The following is a 22,981-nucleotide window of genomic DNA, read 5'->3' on the forward strand; positions in this document are numbered from 1 at the left end:
TTTAACATGCTCAAACATAGAGTGGATATCGGGGTCAGGAACTGCCTCGACTTCATCCTTTCCTAATTCCAAGCAGAAAGGGTCATTATACCCCATAGAATCTTTCCAGAAGAAGGTGTGAGATTAAGTCATGGCACTAGAATGCGCCATGCTCTTCAGGCTGTCATCTGTAACACTGAATGCTACCTGTCAGACTTGAGTATTTCTGGAGCAGTTGAGCTTATATGAACTCCAGAGCACAAAATGAATTAGTATTGGAGGACGCTAATATTATTATTACATTGAATTTTGAGGTTTGAGTAAAAATTTGTCATTAGTTTTTACTGTTTTTATTTTTTTACTACTATTTTTGACTATTTTTTGGTCAGATGAAATAACTACTCTTCATGGTTGTGGTATAGCAATGAAATGTGTTTCATAGAAGATTTCAGGTTTGGACTGCTTACCTATTAATTACAAGCTTTCAAATTATAGTAATACTATATGTATATTGAAACAGGGTGGCAGTTACGGACATTTTATGTTCAAGTACCAGGACAACTTCAGCTCTCTGTTTGAGATTTTGTAAAATCTGTCACTATACCTTCCCATTTTTCTCATCTCTAAAACATAAATATTACCTGTGGCATATGCCAACTAATTTCTTTTGGTTTAATTTGCATATATATATATATATATATATATATATAATTTATATGTATATGTCTTAGGTTAGAATTTTAATACTCTGGAACTATGGAACTGTTAGGCAATTCACAAATGAACCCTATTGTCTTCTATTAAATAGATTTATTTTTACTTTAGGTACAAAAAGAAGTTACCTCTGTGACGTCTTGGATGTAAACATTTGGATTTGGGATAGAATAACCAGTTGAAATTTCTGCTGTGCTAGCTTAGTAGATACGTACTGTTTTTTCTTTTACCTTTGTATATTCTTGTATATATCATGTAGTTCAATGTCTGAAATTTTGATTTTTTGTTTTGTTTTAATAAAGACTAACACAAATATAATAATGATTAAAAGTGACTGGGTTTCATAGCCTTTCATTTTACACCTGTTATTCAAATTTTATTAGAACATACACCCTTGTTATTGCCATTTTTTAAAGAGATAATTCATAATCTCTTTAGGACAAACAGATAAGACCAATAATCTTTGTATTGTATCACCATGAAAATAATTATGTTTAGTATGGAAAAACACTAAACAGAGTAGGATCTGATTTGCTTTCTTATTTAGAGTTCATGCATTTTAGTAGGTTTATTTTTCCCTTTTTTCTTCATTTTCTACATAGTTAACTGTGTCTGTAAAGAAGACATCCTTTATGAGTTTTTGAGAACACACAGGGACTTCTTCCTCTTGCTGGATGACTGACAGGTTATAGCCCTTTTAGGTGTGAAAACTGAGTACTTACAGATATTTGTGATTATATGGTTGCAACTACATTTTACTGAATGTATATAGTTATATTCCAAATTACATAGACAATTTAGTAACGTTGATGTTTGGTTTATGTTGTCAGTTGTCTCTCCAAAAGAAAAATGTGGAATTAACTGCATTCCTCGAGGAAAGTTAATTTAAATGATTATTTTTAGAGACTCAATGTTTAGAATTCTACTTACAATTCTTTCTCATTCTATGCTTTTCTCCTTGAAACCAAATTTCAGGATTGAGCATTTTCTGTTTGGTTACTGGTTGTAGTATTCATTCAGAATATATTTATTGAGTTTCAGCCATGTATTAGGTACTAAGTTGGGTATTGTAGGATCTCTAAATATAATTTGGAAAGCTAAACCATTTAATGATATTATTCACTTATGTTTTTCCAAGGTTTAAAAAAATGGTCATTACGTGTTGTAAATTTTTGAAACATTTTCGTCAGTAGTTCTATTACATTTTTAATTACTTGAAAATTCTAGAATATGTATGAGTTTCTGAGAGTCAGTGTTTTAATACCAAGCCTTAAACATTTACTAATTTCTCAGAAACAAGTAGAAGATTAATCAGGTTCTCTTCATATTTAAATCCATAGCATTTTGAACATTATTATTTCAAATGTCATGATGAACTGGAAAAATAAAATATTTTACAGGCTCTTTTATGATATCCTCATCTGTTCTTCTATAAATTATGGTATTCTGTTTATTTAGATGAGAAAAAAGTTGCTTGGGCTGCCGTTACAAAATACCATAGACTGGTGGCTTAAATAACAGAAATTTATTTTCACAGTTCTGGAGACTGGGAAGTCTAAGATCAGGGTGCCAGTGAGGTAAGTTTTATTCTGAGGCCTCTTCCCTTGGTTCACAGATGCCACCGTCTCACTGTGTGCTTACATGACCTCAGTGTGCCAGCATGGGGGAAGAGTAAGAAAACTATTTTTCTCTTCTGATAAGGCCACCAATCCTATTGGATTAGGGCCCCACCCTTATGACTTATGAAGTAAATTTAACTTTACTTTCTAAAGGCCCCATTTCTAGAAAAAGCAATGTTGGGGTTTGAGGTTTTAACATGAATTTTAGGAGGACACAGTTCAATCCATAGCAGTTGGTGAGTTCTATTTAAAGAAAATGCGATGTACAAAAATGTACAGATATAAAATTAATCATTCACATTATAAAGGGAAAGGAACTAGTTGCCAGACATTTCATATACATTATCATATTTCATCATCCATCACAATAACAGTAAGATGGTATTATTCCTGTTTTATAGGAAAGGATATTGAAGCCAGAGAGAGTGGTGAAGTTAGAATTAAAACTTAGATCTGTTTCTCTAGTCTTCATGTTCTTGTCAATAATGCCCCATGAAAAGAGCTTTTATTTCCAAAAGTAGTCACACTCTGGATCCCTTTAAAAAGTATGTTCCCCTGGTGTATTTCAAATATTTTCCTTTGCACATTTCTTTCTGTCCATCTTTATGTGTGTCATCTACTGCATGTGTTTCACATTTTGAAATGTGTTTATGGAAACAACTATCAATGTTTCCACTTGGGGGATAAAATGAAATTAAAGAGATAAGGCACTTTGAAATTTATAAAGGACAGTCTGGGATTGTTTGTAAATATAATCATTTAGTTATAGATATCAGAAAATGTTGAGAAATGGTTGAAAGCAAACACTTAAATTATCATTTACTAAGAACCAATAGATTTTACAATAGAAATATAAAAGTCTGTTTTGCAGACTTCTTAACAGATTGTATAATGATAGATGTTTCCCCGAAAATAAGAACTATCTGGACAATCAGCTCTAATGCGTCTTTTGGAGGAAAAGTTAGTATAAGGCCCAGTCTTATTTTAGTATAAGACTGGGTCTTATATAACATAATATAAGACCGGGTCTTATATTAATTTTTGCTCCAAAAGATGCATTAGAGCTGATTGTCCGGATAGGTCTTATTTTCGGGAAAACACGGTACAAGTTGTAATTTCAGATATAGTCAACATTAGAATAAAAATGACTGAATGAGTGAGCAAACGAGTAAGTCTTGCTGGTGCAGTATACTGTACCTCCGTTTCAGAGTATGCTCTGTGTTATATATCCAGTCATCTCTTCAACAGTGCTAGAAACACAGAGGAGACACATTTAACCTGAGGCCTACAGGCCCCTAGAAGATTGTTAAATGCAGTCAAAAGTAGTTTTCATTTCACTATTTTTTGTTAATTTGATATTTATGAATTTTTTCTATCAAACTTTATTAAAATATTATTTCATGCCAGGTAATGGATGTGGCTGTATTCCAATAAAACCTTATTTATATAAAGCAGTGGCAGGCAGAATTTGAATCTCAGGTTATAGTTTGCTAATCTCTGATGTAGAACAACAGAAGGGGGGAAGGGATGCTGTTAGCAAAATTGTAATCACCTTCATATTAGGGAGCAGGAGAAGGAGGCTACAAAATTTAATCTTTGGAGAAAGGCAGCTATCCTTGGGGAAGACTTAATTGACCTTTTGGTTTTAGAAGGGTTAGAAGAAGAATCAAACTGCTTTGCTTAATGAAAAGAGATTTTTTTAGGTAGAGAAATTACTTTCTTAATTATTTTCTCTGGGGGAGGTAATGTCGGAGGAAAGGACTGTGGCTTTCAGACTGAGTGACGAGGGTGGCAGAGAGGTACAGGAGAAGGAATTATGAATAGTTGATTCAATTTATTCAACAAGTGTGTATTGAGCACTCACTATGTAACAGTTAGATGCTAGGGATATAGTTGTGCATTTGTAAGCCTACATTCAAACTGAGGGAGACAGACAATAAAATAAGTAAGGAAATACTGTTAGAAAGTAGTAAGTGCTCAGAAGAAAAGTAAACTGAGAAAGGAAACAGAGTAGTAGAGTTGGAGGGTTACAGTTTTAAACAGTGTGGTTTGGGACACTGAAGAAAAGATCTAAAGGAGGTGAGAAATCAAGCCATGCAGATATTTGAGGGTCCATGTTCCAAGTAGAGAAATAGCAAGTGCAAGGGTTGAGTGGGAGTCTGCCTGTTTTGTAGGAAGAATAACACAAGGAGATTGATGGGGAGGTAATGTCAGAGAAGTAGTGGGAAACCAGATCTCAGGGCAACTGTCACTTTTAAAAGTGACAACTATCGCTTTTACTTAGAGTGTAATGGAAAGATTTTGAGCAGGTGAGCAACATGCTCTTGCTTTTATTATAATAGAATCACAGTGGTTGCTGTATTGAAAATAGACTAAAATGGAGCAAAAGTGGAGGCAAGGAATTCATTTAGGAGTCCGTTGAAGTAATTCAGGTGCAATGGCAGTGATTTGAATCAGGATAGTACTTGTGGAGCTGTTGAGAAGTTGAAGTCTTTTTTTAGGCTCTACAGGATTTACCAATGGATAGCTTGTGAGTTTGAGTAAAAGAGAGCAGCCGAGGATGACCGCAAGGTTCAACCTGAAGGGTCTATTAAATGAAATGAGGGAAATGGTGAGTGGCACATGTTTTGTGAAGAGATGAGGAATTCATTTTTAGGAGTGTCAAGTTTGAATGCTTATAAGTCATCCCAACTAGGGATGATAAGTAGGCAGTTGTGTTTATGAGTCTGGAGCCCAGGGGAGAGATCCAGGCTGGAGATACAAATTTGGGAATCACCAGCATCCAGATGTAAAGTAATGAAACTGGATGAGACCATCAAGAGATGAAGTATAAATAGAAAAGCGAAGTAGTCTAAGGACTGTACCCCGGGGCTCTCCATTGCTTCACGGTAAGGGAGCTGAGGAGGAACCCCATAAGGGACTCCATGTGATGGGCTTGGCCAGTGCTTTATAGGAGCATTGATATCTCAGATTGAGTTATAAGTTTTCTTTTTCATCGTGACTTCCTCCAATTATGCCCACTTAGTAAAGCTTTCTTTTAACACTACAGCTTTATGCTAGCTGCTCCGGGGAGTGAAGGGAGTACTATATCCATCTTTTGGGACAATCCAAAGTGGAGAAAACTGGTACAGCATGGTGAATTGATAGTGAGGCTACCTGAAGAAATTGTGGAGAAGCCTGGAGCAGCTTAGAGCAATATGCAAGAAACTGGGACATGTAAGCCATTCCCAGGAACTCTCACAAATAGGGAGGGGTTGCTAAGTTATTTTCTTGGGTGACTTTTAATTTTTAAAAAGTGACTCAAAAGTCTGAAAAAAATGGGTGACATTGAAATTTCTTTATAAGGAAATGTGTTTTAGATAATTTTCTAAAGTTGTTACATCTGTATTAGTAGTACTAGAATGAAAACCACATAATTTTACCTGAGGGATTTTACACGTTACTTAATGTCTGGACTATTCTATTTAACTGCCTTCCTCCCCTTCACCTTCACACAAACACATGCTCAAGGAAACTTTTTGACATTTTCTCCTAGACTGGGCTGGTTTAAGTTCTTTATTGTAAGTGACAGAACTCAACTTTGTTTTACAAAAAAGACAAGAGTAGTTAACGTATTTGTTCATGTAACCAACCATGGAAAGGCATTAATGGAGTTGTACTCAGTATGACTTACTCAGCACTTGAATAGTATTAGGACTCTCTGTGTCCATTTTTTGTCTCAGCTTCTGTCTTGTTTGCTGTCATTCTTGCAGATGCCTTCATGTGGGGGAAGATAGTTACAAGCAACTGTGGAATCACAGGATGATAGAGTGGTAAAAACAGGAGCTTGTCTCTACATGTATAAAAGCTTGTGGAAGGATTCTTATTGTCTTGGCTTAAGTCACATGCCTATCCTTCGGCCAATAACAGACCAAGAAGATCAGACTTATAGTTGTGAGGCCTCGGTCATGTGCTGCCACCTAGGGCTAGGAGATTGGTTCTGTAATGAACAGTCCAACCAGAACTACCTAGGATAGGAGAGGTAGTGTCTCCCAGAGAGTGCAGGCTTTTTCCAGTAGTTTTTTAGATGTTAACTTTTTCTGTCTCTTCCACTCAGCGGTGAACAGTCTATAAGTGCAGGGATGTGCCTTACTCATCCCTGTATCCCCTGTGTGTAGCCCAGCACCACCTGGCACTTAGAAGGTGATCAGTCCAAAGAGACTTGTTTGTGGGGGTGGTGAGGTGAGTTGAGGTGGCATGTGCATGAAGGGTGTTAAGAGGCAGGATGTGGCCTATGATCTGGGTCCCTCACTTTCTGTATGATTGTTGCTAGAAGGAAAGAAGTGTTGAAGACCCAAGGCTCATGCCTCTATTCGTGATCCGAACCAGTGCTGCAGGTAAGGTGATCATGTCAACTAACCTTGGGATACTGGTGACTCAGGCTCAAACTCCCAGACTTTCGAATTGGATGAACAGATAGATGTTTTAAGAGAAGGAGGAAGTAGAGAAGGATGTTGGAAAGAAAGGGGAGGGGCTATTGTATGATAGCAGTTACACTGCTGAGAAGTTACAAGAGAGCACAAAGATAGATGTTGATGTTTTTTTTTAAATAACCACAAAAACGAAAATTTATACTGAATGTGGCCAAAATACTGAATAATTATAAGAAGTTAAGTACATCATAGATATAGCTGAGTGGACACTGATGGCTACAAATAATTTTAGGGTGGCAGGTTGGCTGAGCACCAAAGGATGGAGAATGGCCTAGAGCAAATAGCATTGCAGACTGTTGAATTGCACCATGTGCTCAAAGTTGCTGTGTTGATGAAAAGTTTTAAGATAGTCATGATGGTCTTATAATAAATAGATTAATGATCTTTTATAAGTGGTGTGGATTTGTGCTGATTTTACAATTCACTGATATTTCTAATTGTTATGTATTCTTCTCCCACTGTTAGGTACCTCTGCCATTAAGCGTAGGGCTGGTATCTAGTGGAGATTAGCAGTTGTCTCGGTTCTGGTATTGAGTGCACTGGTGTCTCTTGATTAATTTTGAAGGGGGATGAGTAGTAATTTATTACAGTGAATATAATCTAAATATTGCAGTTTCTGTGTGATTTATTTTTCTCTGTATATTTCAAGTGTGAATTATATTGGCTTCCATGTTAGCCTTGTAATGCTGCTCTCATTCACTTACATTGCTGTGCGCTTTCCTGAATGGGATAGGTAGGGATGGCTCGAGTTAAGCAGTGATCAGACATTCAAGGAACCAGCCGCCTACTTAATCTGTGGTGTAGTTCTAAGGAACAGTCATTACTGAGATTACATTGCTAGTTTGTTCATTATGATTTACTCTACAGTAGTGCCTAAGATCTCTGGTTTTATAGTTTCATCTTTTCTTTTCCCTTTTACCCAAAGGTAGATGTTCAGTAAGGAATAAGGCAAGGCTACAGGAAGAGAACTTGAGTAGAGTAATAATACATCTGTGCTGTAAATAGCAGGAAAGATGCTATAAGCGTTTCTTGGTTATGACACAAAAGTTAGGATCACAAAATTAGTTTTACTCCATGATAAGTTAGTGAAATTTTCCCAAACACTATTTTTATTGATGTTAACATGTAAAGTTAATATATTGCAATTTTACCAGTAAAATAAAACTTATATTTGTTCTTTAAATAGATCTCCTTACTTCATCTGCAGACTATAGCGCTGGAAAAAAAATCAACATCAAATCGAAAACTTCAAGCTCAATTAGAAATTTGATTAGCCGTATTTATTTTTCTTTATAACGTAATAACATATCTTAGGGATGATTACATTACTAATCCATTTACAAATTATTTAATGATTGTCTTACCAAAGATAGGTTGTAATGTTTACTTTTATGGTGTTTTTGGATATCATACATATGGATATCTGGATAAACATTTGGATATCATACATGTGAATGAACATTGTTGGAGAGAAAGTTAAGAGCTCAGTATAGTTTTCAAGACAGACTTAGAAGGTAGTGTTTTTGTTTTTAACATATTTCATATATATTTGTTGTACTTGAACATTTTCAGAGTATTCATAGGGGTCATTTCTCATTTTTGATTGTCCAGAATTGGAGCATCTTTATCCGGAGGAATTCCAAAGTAATTGGGAGAGAAGGCATTGATTTTCACTGTGGAAGCCAACAGGGTGGAGTTAAATCCTCACTCAGCTGTTCATCTTTATGAAAGGCAATTTGGGCTCAGTGCGTTAGATGCTCCCTTCTGAATGAAGGCGGTAGGGCTGCAGTGGAGGGGAACCCAGCAGCACCGGGCGGTGTATTGAGACTGTTCCTGTGCCTGAATTTAAACCATGTCCCACCTTCCTTGCTTGTTCTCCATTTTCTAGGCTTGACTTTTCATGCTTCTTGATGATTCTGGGAAGTAGCTAATATCCTTCTGATATGTCTGTGCTTATGGACATTTTTTTTTTTTTTTTAGTAACCAAGGATCCCGATAAATGAGCCTGTAATTTCTATTGTTGCTTTTAAGATGCCAGCCATTTTTGTCATAGATCAGAGTTAAATTGTTTTCATACCCTAACTAGCTTACTTATGTTTTCATGAAGTATTTCATTTGGTTCTTAGAGGTCTCAGTACTACTAACTAGAGATTTGAGATCTCCAAATTTGTGATAAAAGTTTAAAGCATCTCCTTTTGACTGCATTAGATAGGAAAACTGGTTCCTTTTGACTTTGCTGTAGTTGAGCCAGATAACTTCTAAAATATATCCTATTTTATCAGCATAAAAGTTACATTATACCCTTTCACATGCAGAATAATTTAGAACACAGCTGCTGATTGCCTTAGGGCTGCCAAGCTGATCACCCCAGGGACTGTCACAGGTGGAACTGTGTCCCCTGAAACTATGTTGGGTCCTGTGGCAGGACTTTAGTCCTAAACCCTGGTACCTGTAACTGTAACCTTATTTGGAAATCGGGTTTTTGCAGATGACTACAATGAAATCAGTAGAGTGGGCCTAATCCCTTATGACTGTGTGCTTATAAAAAGAGGAAATTTAGACACAGAGGCAGACATGTACAGAGGGAAAAGGATTTGTAAAAACATGGCGAGAACATCATCTTTCAGACAAGGAATGCCTGAGGCGACTAGAAGCTCGAAAAGGGGTCTGCACGATAGTCTCCCTCAGGCCCTCAGAAGGAACCAACCTTGCCAACTTCATCTCAGACTTCGAGCCTCCAGAACTGTGAGACAAATTTCAGTAATTTAAGCCACCCAGTTTGTGGCACTTTGTTACAGCAGCCCCATGAAATTAATAAGGGACCTTTCCTTATTTTGGCAAGCCTAGCCTTACATCCATGAGACTACATACTCCCTGGGGGAGCAACTGTTTTCTAATGGACAGATATTAGCAACTTAAACTTTCTTCTAAGGAACCCACCTTACGGTTTGTTACAAACTGCTGAAGGCGGCTCTGCGACCCGATATATTTAAGGTATCTGATTGATCAAGGTCTATTGTGTCATCTGTATGCTTGAAGAAGATTCTGAGATGCACATCCAATTCAGATAAATTAATTAAAATCCTCAACACTCTCTAATGTGGACATTTTTTATTTTTAGGATACTATTATAGGCCTCAAAGCAGTTTCTACGTTAGATCCTGTACATGAAAGCCAGAAAACTTAGTAGTGTTACTTAAAATATTCTTTATTTAGTCTTCTTGCCTACCTGAAAATTACATTCATTTTTTTTTTCATTTTTTGGGTTAGAAGGAGGATAGGGAGGGTTATCCGATGGCAAACAGCTTATGATCAAGGGAAATGATGTCAGTGATTAACTGTCTGTTTTCCTTCAGTCATATTATCTTGGGTTACAGGTATTTGCTTGAAAGAAGGAATAATTACCAAAGACAAAGAGCATATCTTCAGTTTTATTGCTTGGAATCTACAATTGCAAAGTGTTTTGAGGTCATTTCTTAAACCACTGCATAATACATGCATACATATTTAGAAAACTTACAAAACTATTTAAAAAGTTGTTCTCCAATAGGATTTTTCCTAGTTTACTAGGCCAAACATAAAAAATATACCCAAATGCACCTTTCTCTAATTTTCCTTAGAAGCTTATTGACATTTGTTTATTTATAGTTAATCTGTATATTCATTCAACTGAGGGAATTATTTTACTGTAACAGCCTTTATACAGAGGTTAGGAAATTTAAAAGTATATTTTGTATCGAGTACTTAATATCTGTAAACATTAACAAACCAACATGCACCCTCTCCAAACCTCAAGCTGCTGTCTGCTCACTGTTTTTTAAAGTGAAATTTTCCATTTCTTGTTGGATCATGTATGCAACGCTGAGAAGGTTCACATGGTCCCATTACCACCTTAAGCAAGTGTTTGTTCTTTGGGCATAAATCCTCTCATCACTCTGGGTATTTCCTGAGCACCCCACTCAGAGGGGCCACCCAGAAGGAATTCTCATATCTGTACTTGAGAATAACTTAAGGGTGATTATTCAGATTTGGTGGCAAAGAGGACTTCAAAATTTTGTTGTATATCATTTTTAAAAAACCCTTGTCTCCCCTCTAGGTTTCCCTTACGTGGGGGAGGTGAGTGTGTGTGTGTGTGGTGCGACTAGAATAAGTACAGTGCTGGCACATGCTGGGAGGGACAGGTGCAGGTTTTGAATTCATCTTGTCTGAGAAGGTTCTCTTCTCATGACATCTTCACATTAGGAAGAAGGGAGGAAAGAGCATAGAGGCAGAACTGACGGAATCTCATAAAATTATTAGCAGCTAATACCACAAGTCAGGCACTGTGCTGTTACTCCTTAGCACGTATATATGTTTAACAAATCTAAATGTCCTTTAGCTCTTTCTCTTCTATAATGTAAATCAACCCTGGGTGCCCTCTTCTTCCCTTTCTTCCTGCCCTTTGACTTGCAGTCTCTGGCCTTTCCTATTACCTGACTCATCAGAGGCACATGGGTGGTGCAAGAGAGACTGCTGCCCTGTGTGTAGTCCATTAAATTTACTACAACAGCAGGAGCTAAAAAGGAAAAAACAAAACAAAACAAAAAAACAGAGATTTGTCCTCTATGAGCTTGGGGCTATTGAAGAGACCCTCGAGTATCTTTCTGAACGGCAACTGGATAGAGTTGAAAGAGCACCGGACTTGAGGTCAGAAGACCTAGGTCCAAATCTTGGATCTGTAACTTTTAGCTGTGTGGCCTTAAACAAGTCAACCCTTTCTGAGCTTTAGTCTCCTCATCTGTCACATGGGAAAAACAACACCCGTCTTGCCCGTCAAAGAAAATGATGAGCAGCAAGTAAGATAATGTGCTTAAAACTCCCTTGTAAATAATAACGTTCTATGTAAACATAAGTAATTTGGTGGATTAGAATGGATATAAAGGAGAAAAATGATTTCTATGGTTTAAAATTAACAAAATTTTATTAAAATTTGCATATGTAAACTAAAGATGGTTGTTGGCCTTCCCCTCATAGGGCCCCTTTTAAATTTTCTTCCTGTGTGTTCACTAAGTTGATCCTGAGTGATCATGTCAGTTTCTTCATTTACAACCCTTTAAGCTCAGCTTCTTGGAGCCTTTTAGGATGGTCTGTGCCCTTACAAAGCCAGTTCCTAAAGGCAGGCTTGAATCGCATTAGAGAAAAAATGCAGTTCCACACATTAATGGCAAAGAGAGTTTTTGGCTATTGGTATAAAACAATGATAATTGCCAAAAATGAGAGAAATATTAGCGAAAAACTTCCATGGCAATGACTTCCTGCAGAAAACATGATCCGACCTTCAATTCCTGTATAAATTACTTTCAATTTTGAGATGTATTGAGAAACCACGTTGATATCTTCATCACCTAGAAAAATAAAGACATTATTTTAACTGCAGAAAAAGTATCAGCAGTAAGAGAGGAGGAAACAACATGTATTTCTCTAAAGTCCTTTGTAATTATAAGAGGGAAGATATTCCTTTCATAAGCAGAGAAAAAGTGTCAAAGAAGGTAAGAACAGTGGTGATCGTAAGTGCAAAGAACTTGGTTTCTTTTTCATGTTATAGGTGTAAAATGTGACTGGGGTTCAATAGTAGGTAATTGGGGTCTCGGCTCTGAGATGACTCTAGAAAAAGGTTGTTGACATCATTGCCTTGAAACCACTCCGGAACAAGGGCATTAGGGAACTGGATCAAGAACAATTACTTGAGACATAACAGTGGCTTTCTTTTGCTTGCCTGCTCCAGAATCATTTTCACATAATTGCTGGAGAGACAATGGAGACTTCATTTCCAAAAAAGAGGAGAGCTGATAAAGAAATACTAATTGCCTGTAGCTACTACAACAAACCCATAGGCACCTTGACAACTTTATTTTAAAAATACTACTCTACAAATCATATATCTGATAAGGGGTTAATATTCAAAATATGTAAAGAATTCATACAACTCAGAAAAAAAACAAAAATGGGCAGAGGATCTGAATAGACATTTATTCAAAGAAGACATAGATGGCGAACAGACAAAAGAAAAGATGCTCAACATCACTAATCATGAAATGCAAATAAAAAACCACAGCGAGACATCACCTCACATATGTTAGAATTGCTGTCATCAAAAAGAAAAGAAATAAGTGTTGGTGAGGATGTGGAGAAAGGGAACCCTTGTGCATTGTTGGTGGGAATATAAAGTGGTACAGCCACTGTGGAAAACAGTATGGAGGTTCTTCAAAAAAATTAAAAATAGAACTAATATGTAATCCAGCAATTCCACTTCTGGGTATTTATCCAAATAAAATTAAAACACTTAAGTCAGAAAAATATGCATCCCTATGTACTTTGCAGCATTTTCAGTAGCCAAGATAAGGAAGCAACTTTCATGTCCTTCAATGGATAAATGGATAAAGAAATTGTGGTATATACACATACACAGGAATACTATTCAGCCATAAAAACAGAATGAAATCTTGCCATTTGGGAAAACACAGGTGGATCTTGAGGGCATTATGCAAAGTGAAATAAGTAAAAAAATTTGCATATTCACAATATGCAAAGTGAAATAAGTCAAAAAAGAGAGACACAGTATGATTTCATTTATATGTAGAATTCAACAACAAAACCAACCTAATAGATACAGAGAACAGGTTGGTGGTTACCAGAGGCACAGGGGTGAGGGATGGGAGAAATGGGTGAAGGGTATTAACAGGTATAAGCTTCCAGTATAAAATAAAGAAGTCCTGGGAATGTAATGTATAGCTTGGCGAGTACAGTTATTATTCTACTTACTATATAGTGGTGTGTATTTGCAAGTTGCTATGAGTGGATTTTTTTCCATTTTTTAAAAATATTTTTATTAACACACAATATTGTATTAGCTTTAGGGGTACACCATAGTTGTTTAACATTTATATACCTAAAGAATATATACCTAAAGAATTGATCACCATGATAAGTCCAGCAAGCACCTGACACTGTACCATGCTATCACAATATTATTGACTATATGCCCCATGCTGTACGTTACATCCCCATGACTTGTTTTATACGTGGAAATTGAACCTCTTATTCCCCTCCCCTGACTAGTCTAGTACTCCTGGCACTATACATAGCTATTACCATATTATGACTATATTCTCTATGCTGTACATCCTCATGACTATGTGTAACTACCAATTTGTACTTCACCTTTTTCACCCTGTTCCCCAACCCCCTCCTATCTTTCACCCCGATAAACCTAGTACCCATGTGACACTAGATTTACTACCATATTATTGATTCTATTTCTTCTGCTATACCCTGCATTCCCATGACTACTTTGTAACAACCAATTTGTACTTCTTAATCGCTTCCAATTTTTCACCCACCCTCTCAACCCTCCTCCCATCTGGCAACCATCAAAATGTTCTTTGTGTCTATGACTGTGTTTCTGTTTTGTTTATTTTGTTCTTCAGATTCCACACATAAGTGAAATCACGTCGCATCTGTCTTTCTCTGTCTGACATACTTCACTCAGCACAATACCCTTCAGGTCCATCCATGCCGCCACAGATGGCAAGAACCCATTCCCTTCCAAAGCCGAGCAATATTCCATTGTATATAAGTACCACCTACTCTTTATCCATTCATCCATGGATGGACACTCAGGCTGCCTCCACATCTTGGCCATTGTAAACAGTGCTGCAATGAACATATGGATGCACACGTCCCCTTGAAGTAGCCTTTTGGGTTTCTTTAGATAAATACCCAGAAGTGCAATTACTGGGTTCTTCTTTGTCTTTTGTTATAGTCTTTGTTTTAAAGTCCATTTTGTCTGGTATAAGTATTGCTACTCCAGGTTTTTTTGTGTGTGTTTTTCCATTTTCATGACATATCTCTTTCTATCCCTTTAGATTGTGTGTGTCTTTCAATCAGAAGTGAGTCTCTTGTAGGCAGTACATGTAAGCGTTTTATTTTCTTATTCATTCAGCCACCCTATGTTTTTGATTGAAGCATTTAATCCATTTACATTGAAAGTAATTGTTGATAGATATGTAGCTATTGCCATTTCATTATTCATAATTTCGATTTCTTTTTCATCTTAAAGAAGGCCCTCTAACATTCTTTGTAATACTGGTTTGGTGATGATGAACTCCTTTAGCTTTTTCTTGTCTGGGAAGCTCTTTATCTGTCCTTTGATTTTAAATGATAGCCTTGCTGGGTAGAGTAGTCTTGGTTGTAGATATTGCTTTTCATCATGTTGAATATTTTGTGCTAATCCTTTCTGGCCTGCAAAGTTTCTGGTGAGGAATCAGCTGACAGTCTCATGGGAGCTCCCTTATAGGTTACTATTTGCCTTTCTCTTGCTGCTTTTAGGATTCTCTCTTTGTCTTTAACTGTTGCCATTTTAAATATAATGTGTCTTGGTGTGGGCCTGTTTGGATTCATCCTGTTTGGGACTCTGTGCTTCCTGGTATGTCTATTTCCTTTGCCAGGTTAGGGAAGTTTTCAGTCATCATTCCTTCAAATAGGTTTTAAATGCCCTGCTCTCTCTCTTCTCCTTCTGCTACCCTTATGATGAAAATGTTAGTACACTTGATACTGTCCCAGAGGCCTCTTAAAGTCTCCTCATTGTTTTGGATTCTTTTTTTCTTTTGCTATTCTGATTGGTCGTTTTCTAATACCTTGTCTTCCAAATCGTTGATTCAATCCTCTGCTTCATTTAGTCTGTTGGTGATTTCCTCTAGTGCATTCTTCATTTCATTTATTGTATTCTTCACTTCTGACTGGTTCTTTCTGTCTTTTTTGTTTGTTTGTTTGCTTGCTATCTCTTCATTGAAGTTCTTACTAAGTTCCTTGAGCATCTTTATAACTAGTGTTTTGAACTCTGTCTCTGGTAAGTTGCTTGCCTCCCTGTCGTTTAGTTCTTTTTCTGGATTTTTCTCCTGTTCTTTCATTTGGGATGCATTTCTTTGTTTCTTCATTTTGGCTGCATCGCTCTTTGTTTCTCTGTGTTAGATTGATCTACATCTCTTGCCATGTGCCTTATGTAGTAGGTGCCCTGGCACATTTTCCCTGGTCACCGGAGCCGGGTACTTCTGGAGTGTCCATTGTGTGGTTCGTGTGTGCCCTCCTGTTATATTTGAGCCTTGATTGCTATTGGCTATTAATGAGTGGAATTGATCATCAGGTTTACTGGCCTTATTCACAGCTTATGGGCTGCTGTGCTTAGGGTCTTAACCACACAGAATGAGAGTCACCCCAGCAGCTCTGGTATCTGTTTAGACCACCCTTTGGGTGTTCTAACTTGTGGGGCTGACTGGGCACTGCTCTGCTGTGGTCTGTAGCCAACCTCCAAGTATGTTGGTTCTGGGACCTTTTGGAAGTGGGTTCTGGTGCAGGCCCAGGTCAGCCACTGCCTGTGACCAGTCAGGGCTACCTGGTAGGAGCTACCAAGTGATCCACAGTTGTTTGCTGCCTGTGCTGGACCTGGAGGCATGTGGGAGAAGCCATGCTGGGAACCCAGGATGGTTGCCACTGGTACTGGGTCTGGGGTAGCTCCCAGACACACCGAGGCCTGCTGCCACCTGCTGCTGGGTGTTGGCTCCAGTAAGGTTCAGCCACAGATAAAGCCTTGTGCGGTATGGAGTTGGGTGTGGTGGGGTACCAGTAAGTTAGCAGGGAGGAGCAGCAGAGCTCACCAGGCCAATCAGATTCAGATTTGGCTGTAAGCATGGGGGAGGGCTCAACACAGGAAAGATGGCACCTGACTGCTGGCTGCACAGGAGGAGAATCCGACACGAGGAAATTGCTGACCGTCCTCCATGCCACTCCTCGAGGCCACACACCTGTCTAGCCCCATATGCCTCTGAAGCTCCCCGAGTCACTGTTCCTTCTCTGGAGCCTGTGAGTGAATCTGTGCATAAGCCATTTAATAAGAGGCTGCCTGGGTTTCCCGCAGCCTTCTGTCTCACCCAGAGATTGGAATCATCACTGTTTTTCACAGCCAGATGTTGGGACTTCTTTCCCAGCACCAGAACCCTGTACTCCTGGATGGGAAGCCTGGTGTGAAACCTTGCTCCTCCATGGTGAACCTCTGTGGCTGAGATATTGCTCCCAATTTTCATCTGCTACATGGATGTTTGGGGCCAGCCTGTTTTGTGTCTTTGCGCCTCCTACCAGTCTTGTCATGGCTTCTTCTTTATATCCTTAGTTATAAAACTTCTGTTCAGCTAGGCTTCAGATGGTTCTCCAGGTTGATTGTTATATAACTTAGTTGTAATTTTAATGTGTTTATGGGATGAGGAAAGCACAGAATGTATCTACTCTGTCATCTTGGATCATTCCCCCAAGAGCAGATTTTAAAAGTCTTCACAAGAAAAACTGTAAGGTGATGGATGTTAAGTAGACTTATTGTGGTGATCATTTCACAATGTATACAAATATTGAATCATTATGTTGTACACTTGAAACTAATGTTGTATATCAATTATAATCTCAATAGTAAAATATCATTCTAATACTTAAAAAAGAACTCATCTCTACAGTGGTTCTCACCCTTGGGTATACATTAGAATCACTGGAAGAGAATTTTGCCCCAACACAATTAAATTAGAATCTCTTAAGAGTTGGGGCCAAGGTACTGGTATTTAATTTAAAATGCTCCCCTAGTGATTTTAATGTATAGCTAGGGCTGATGACTCTTAGGCCCAAGGCTTCCTCAGCCTTCTGTGTGAGTTCTTTCTCTCCAACACCCATCAGTCTGGGTTTGGGTGTTGTACAGCCAACAGCCTCTGTCTCCTGTGGGGCTAAAGAGGACACTAGTAAAGCCTCCCCTTCCATCTCCTATCATGGAATGGAAAGAAGCAGGCAGTGCCCTTTGCCCTGGCTCTGCTTTCTACCCTCCTTGGAGTATGCAGCTAAGATGGTAGGTCCACCATGATAAGGCTGAGGAGGATGCTGGCTGAGTCCTATCCTGGTGATGCAGAGAAGCTGTGCATATATAATATATCTTGTAAGCACACTGGTTTCTGCCCTGGAGAAGAGGAAGGGGTAGTGTATTCTGTTAGTGGACTTTTATCAACATGAGGTGGTTCTCAAATGGATTTTTAAAAGTGAAGCAGAGCTATAATGACCCTCGATACTGCCAAAAATATTGACCGGTGTCAAGTGTGGTTCCTATAACTTGCTCCACCAACCCACTGTGTTGAAATGGGGATCAGGGGGCATATCCCATCCACTCCTTCTTGACCTATTCACACTAAAAGCTTCTTTAAGAAAGTTTAGATGATTTAATATGATAGTTTTCCACATCCAACCTAAAATTATAGAGGTGTATCTTTTCTGTTAAGTTTAAAACTTGTATTTCAAAATTTAAGCAGTACTTAAAAGAGTTTATATGTTTATATGTACTTAAAATAATTTTAAAACATTTTTCACTTAAAAATGTTTTCACCCCCTGGGCTTGGATGGATGGGTATGTGTGCTGGGAAGGGATAGGGCACATATTCCCCAATGCCATGCGGTTGTTTTCCAACAAAGAGGAGGGAGTCAGATCCCCAGGGTCAAGATCTGGTTTCTGGCTTCACCCCTCCTGGCATCATGAGTAGCTCTTTGGACCAGTTCTGTTGTTGTTGAGTACTTTTGGGGTCTGGAGAGGAGTCATGCTGTGCTTACCTGAATCGTGTTGTAAGGCTTCGTCTTTTATTATCTGGTACCCATCTCCACCATTGGCAAGGAAGCTTGGGAGGATCACCTTGTATACCTCGTCCTCTTTGAGAGGCTCATAACTGGGCACTCGACACTGGGTACAAACCACTTCTATTTTGACCACTCTATTCCCGGGCTTTTGGGAAAGATCATACACCACATGAATTCCTAGAAAAGAAATGAGTCCGTATATTCTCACTGGATCCAAAGGGAAATTTCTGTTTTCTAAGAGATTTTGGCCAAAATTTGGAATTGGGGCACTAGGCTTTGTTTTCATTTAGTTTGAGCTGGAGTGAAATTTCAGCAAGAGAGGTGATGTGACATTGCAACTACACTTTCTTGGTTAGGTTTATCCTTGAGTCCTCGGGGAGGTCTGAGAACCACCGGGAGGAAAATGGGCTCTGGCCCAGAATGGGCAAGAGGTGACTCTACAGGGAGAAACCACATCTTTTAAAAATCCTGAGTGAATCGGTCCAGCCACTTTGGAAAATGATAAATAGATGAGACGTGCATAACAGTTGTTAAAATTTAGAAAACTGCAAAATGGTAATAATTCGGGCTTGGGTGGCTTTCCCAAAACATGGAACTTCCCAGCTATTCCTCTTTCCTGGAAAAATGCAGAATATGTGGGTTACCCTAGAGGCAGCAGGCTGGGGTCCCACCACCTCCTGCAGCCCCTCCATCCCCACAGTGGGGTGTTTCGCAGCGGGAGGACTTGACAAAACATCACACCCATCAAGTGGGGCCCACAGTCTACAGTAAAAAGTAAATGAGGCCAGAAAATGGTTTCAGAGTCAAAGAAGAATTTTAACTTCAAGATTCACTGGACTGTGGAATTATTGACAAAAGTGTTTCAGAAGCCCTTGGCAATTTGGGAAGAATTTATTTAGTTTTCACTGGAATCCGTGAGACGAGCAGGGCAGGCTTTCTCACTGCATTCAGAGAGGTTGAAGACTTGCCCCAGGTCACAGTGGAACCAGAATCAGCTGTTCCAATGTGTCTATGCCCCAGGCTGCCCCTCTCAGAAATCATCCACGTTATTACTTTGGATATGTCCCAATCAGACTTGGCAAATATTGCTCATTGCTAGGGCCTTGGAACTTTAACTCGGACGTAATTTCAGCGGACTAGGAGGCCATGGCCATTAAAAGACTATGCGTGGGTGTTGGGTCGTGGAAACCCCGAACAAGCCTGGCCACAGAGGTCCTGGTAAAGGAGCAGCTAAGCCCACCATTAGGATTCCTGTCTCCCCTGGGAGGGTGACTTACCGCCCACCTGCAGGAACTCTCCAGTGGACTGGCCATAGCGGTGTACACTGTGCTCGAAGGCCTTCTTCAGTGTGGAGCCTTTCAATCGGACCACGTCAAAGGTGCCTCCAAAGGGTAACACAGCAGCTAGGTTCTCCCAGGTAATCGTGCCTGAGGGTAGTCACACATGAGGCAAGAAGGAAGACAGCTTGGGAATAAGCTTACGCCAAGACCAGTTTCCTTAGGACTGGTGAAGGAGGTGAGGAGTTGTGGGGCCATGGGAGGCTATTGGGGCACCATCAGCTGTGTCTAAGTGGTTCCTGTCATTTAGGGAGGGAACAGATTCAAGAGACCTCTGGCCATGCCCTCCACCACTGAGCAACATGGCAGGAGCTTATACGTGGCTGTGGCTCCAGTTACCTGTGCCCTGCCCTGGATCTCCTGGCCTGTGGCTGGATCGTAAGTGGCTGTTAAGCATTACTTAGTTCCTCCAGACAGGCAGTATGTCCCTGCCGCCTGTCCCTGAGACGAGCTTGGGGCTCACACTAAGGTTGACTGGGTTTGACAGAATTATCAGGGAAGACTGCAAGAGCGTCTTGAGTGTCTGTCTAGTTGGTTTATTCCACCATATGATATAATCCTGGATATCTGTCAATGCACTAAAAAAAAATTGAATCCAGTAATACGTTTTCCAGCACAGAAGACGGTTTTTTGCCTTTCACTTTCCACATGTCAAGGTGGAGACTGTCAATATTTTGCTGGAATCAGCAGCAATTCCTATTTAGCTTTGTGAGTCAGAAGTTTAGATGAAGCTTGGGTTCCACTAGCGCTACCCCGCTGCCTGTGCGAGAACACGTACTGAGAACAAGTGCGTGCGCCCCGTGGGCTGGGCACTGACTTGAGGAGCAGTTAAGCTAAACGGAAGGACCCGACGCCGCCACGTGGCTGGTCCGGCGGCCGCCGGTGGGCGTGGCCAGGGCGCGAACGCGCCGCGCGCAGGACCTGAGCCCGCCGTCGTACCGTTGTTCCGCTCGTCGATGGGTGACCGAATGCTGCCGCCATTTAAAATGCACATGGACACGTGGTTCCAGGACATGTCATCCAAGTGTCTAAGGTTGTTGTTAATCTGCAACGGTAGCGTGAGTGTACATTACTTATCGTGGGTCTTCCTCCTTAGGGTTAGTGCCAGGAAGTTGGTTAGCTCTCCCGAGGAAATAAAGCTGCTTCCCTGCTCCTGTGTTCCCCGGAGATCTCTCAAGTCGAACGAGAACTAGTTTTATGCTCTGAGAAGCAACACCGGGATATAGGGACCAGATCCATGTCAGACCCCGGAAAGCAAGTGGCTCTGGGCCCCGTCTCCTAAGACCCCGGTACAGTCAGGCCAGAGGGTGTCAGCGAAACGAGCCCTCGCGGTGCCAGGACGCGGCCTCGCGCAGACGCCTGCGCCACCACCCCTCCACGGCCGGCCTCCAGGGCAGGCGGGCGCCACACTCGCTCCTGAAGGCAGGACTCAAACCCTTTGGGCTCCCGGCCTCGGGCCAATAGGAGCCCCGGCCTCCGGCTCTAGGTACCCAGCCAGTTCCCCCAGCTGGCAATTTTAAAGGCTGTCTCTGTAGACGGCCTCCTGAACCTGGGGAGAGTCCGTCTCATTCTTACTTTGCTTTTGCAAAGTTTATGTTTAGTTACAGGAAAGAAAATGTATACATTCTCAATGGAAAACAAAATGCAGTGCAAAACCAAATCTTTTCTTACACTTGCCCTAGTCTCTTAACAGAGAGGTAAGCACTGTTTATAGTCTGGGGTGTTTCCTTGGAGACCGTCCTCTAAACATCCACATACTGGCGTCTCTTTAGCTACTTCTCTTGTAGCCTTGGTGGTACCTTGGAAAGTGTGAATGCTGTCATGTACTTGGCAGACATTTATTGACGGTGGTTATGTCCCAGGCACTGTGCAGAGCACAGACCACGAAACAAACCCCCCCGGGGCTTGTGGGCTGAGTCACCTGGGAGACCTGGTTGAACAGGGCCCCCATGGGGCTGCCACACCAGTTTGCTCACAGACAGGTGGACAGAGGGGTACTTTTCATGGGTGATTTGCTCAGCTGCAAGACTTAACTATTATCATTATAAATGTATGTTGTCATTCTCTGCTTGTGAAGGAGGTTCCAGTCACACAAGGCCTAGCTCTCTGGAGCCAAGAGGACAGACCAGAGAAACACAGTGGCCACGTTAGGCCCACACAGATGTGTTTTATCTACTATGTCAATGTCTTCACACTAGTAGAGTTGGTGTATTCAGATCATCTCAAGGGAAAATAATATCCCAAATTCAGACACCCCAAAATGAACACCTTAAAATAAAGGCTTCAGTTCTTGCAAGTCAATAAAGTGATGGTCAGCTGGTCTCAGCGTGTACCTTCCCAGGATGCTCAGCATGAATCCATGCCAAGCTTTGGTCTGGGCACTATGTTTCTTTCTAAATACTCAGTTTAACGATCAGGTTGTCCCTCCTGGCGTCTCTCCTCCCTTCCTGGGCCTAGGCCCTGCATCCCTGTGGACCACTCACCATAGCATCACAAATCAGGTTGCCCATGTTGCATTCTTTAAAGCGGCAGGACGGAGTGGTGCCATCCAAATAGACAATTGTTTTCCCCAATTCCTGGGAAGAATAATTATCTAATTTTTGCCGCCATATGTTAATCTCTGCTTTTATACCTGGATCTAGAAGAAACAAACAAACAAAAAAATCAGCTTGCATTTAAAGCAGAGCTCACATTGGCCTAGATTTTGAAGAAGGAATCAAACATCATTTAGCTTACCTTTGGTGAGTATACATTTCTTTACCATATTTATGTACATTTTGGTTTTGACTGAAATTTCCTTAGGGACATCTATTCTGTTTCCTGGTAATAAGACCTGGAATGGATCTTAATTGAAGCTGAGTATCCGAACATCAACTCATCACATCGGTAGGAGTACCTGTTGGCCCACCTAAGATAGCATTAGCGGTGGTGGTGGGCGATGAAAGGCCAGGGGAAGTACAAAGGGCCTGCTGAGGTTCTGCTGTCTGTCTGGTTCCGGCCCCTCCCTCTGGCTGTTGACAGGTCTGTGTTGTGACCATTGGCTTTTCAGAGCACTGTGGCACTTCACTGCCCATCCTTCCCTGATCTGATCATGGTAAAGCAGTAAATGGCAGGTGAGAGAGAAGCATAGCAGTGTGTTTATGTGTACTCTATGAAAATGGATGACATA

General features: G+C 40.2%; 2 protein-coding genes across 7 annotated transcripts in view; one reads left to right on the forward strand and one right to left on the reverse strand.

The window, feature by feature from the left end:
* SNX14 (sorting nexin 14) overlaps window positions 1-1,027 on the forward strand; it is a 65,806-nt gene extending 64,779 nt beyond the window's left edge. For all 6 annotated transcript variants that reach the window (XM_081044191.1, XM_081044190.1, XM_081044189.1 and 3 more), the window contains one exon: window positions 805-1,027. In XM_081044191.1, coding sequence (XP_080900317.1) covers window positions 805-843 — 39 coding nt within the window. In that variant the 3' untranslated portion in view covers window positions 844-1,027. The remainder of the gene's footprint in view (window positions 1-804) is intronic.
* Window positions 1,028-7,307: 6,280 nt separating this feature from the next.
* The window catches only part of NT5E (5'-nucleotidase ecto), a 56,793-nt gene continuing 41,119 nt past the window's right edge, over window positions 7,308-22,981 (reverse strand). The window contains exons 5-9 of the mRNA XM_081044194.1: window positions 22,296-22,450; window positions 20,752-20,857; window positions 19,753-19,902; window positions 18,452-18,652; window positions 7,308-12,168 (exon numbers count right to left, since the gene is read on the reverse strand). Of these exons, the coding sequence (XP_080900320.1) occupies window positions 12,005-12,168; window positions 18,452-18,652; window positions 19,753-19,902; window positions 20,752-20,857; window positions 22,296-22,450 (776 nt within the window). The 3' untranslated portion in view covers window positions 7,308-12,004. The remainder of the gene's footprint in view (window positions 12,169-18,451; window positions 18,653-19,752; window positions 19,903-20,751; window positions 20,858-22,295; window positions 22,451-22,981) is intronic.

Source organism: Rhinolophus hipposideros (assembly GCF_964194185.1).
Source record: "Rhinolophus hipposideros genome assembly, chromosome: 3".
Lineage (NCBI taxonomy): Eukaryota > Metazoa > Chordata > Mammalia > Chiroptera > Rhinolophidae > Rhinolophus > Rhinolophus hipposideros.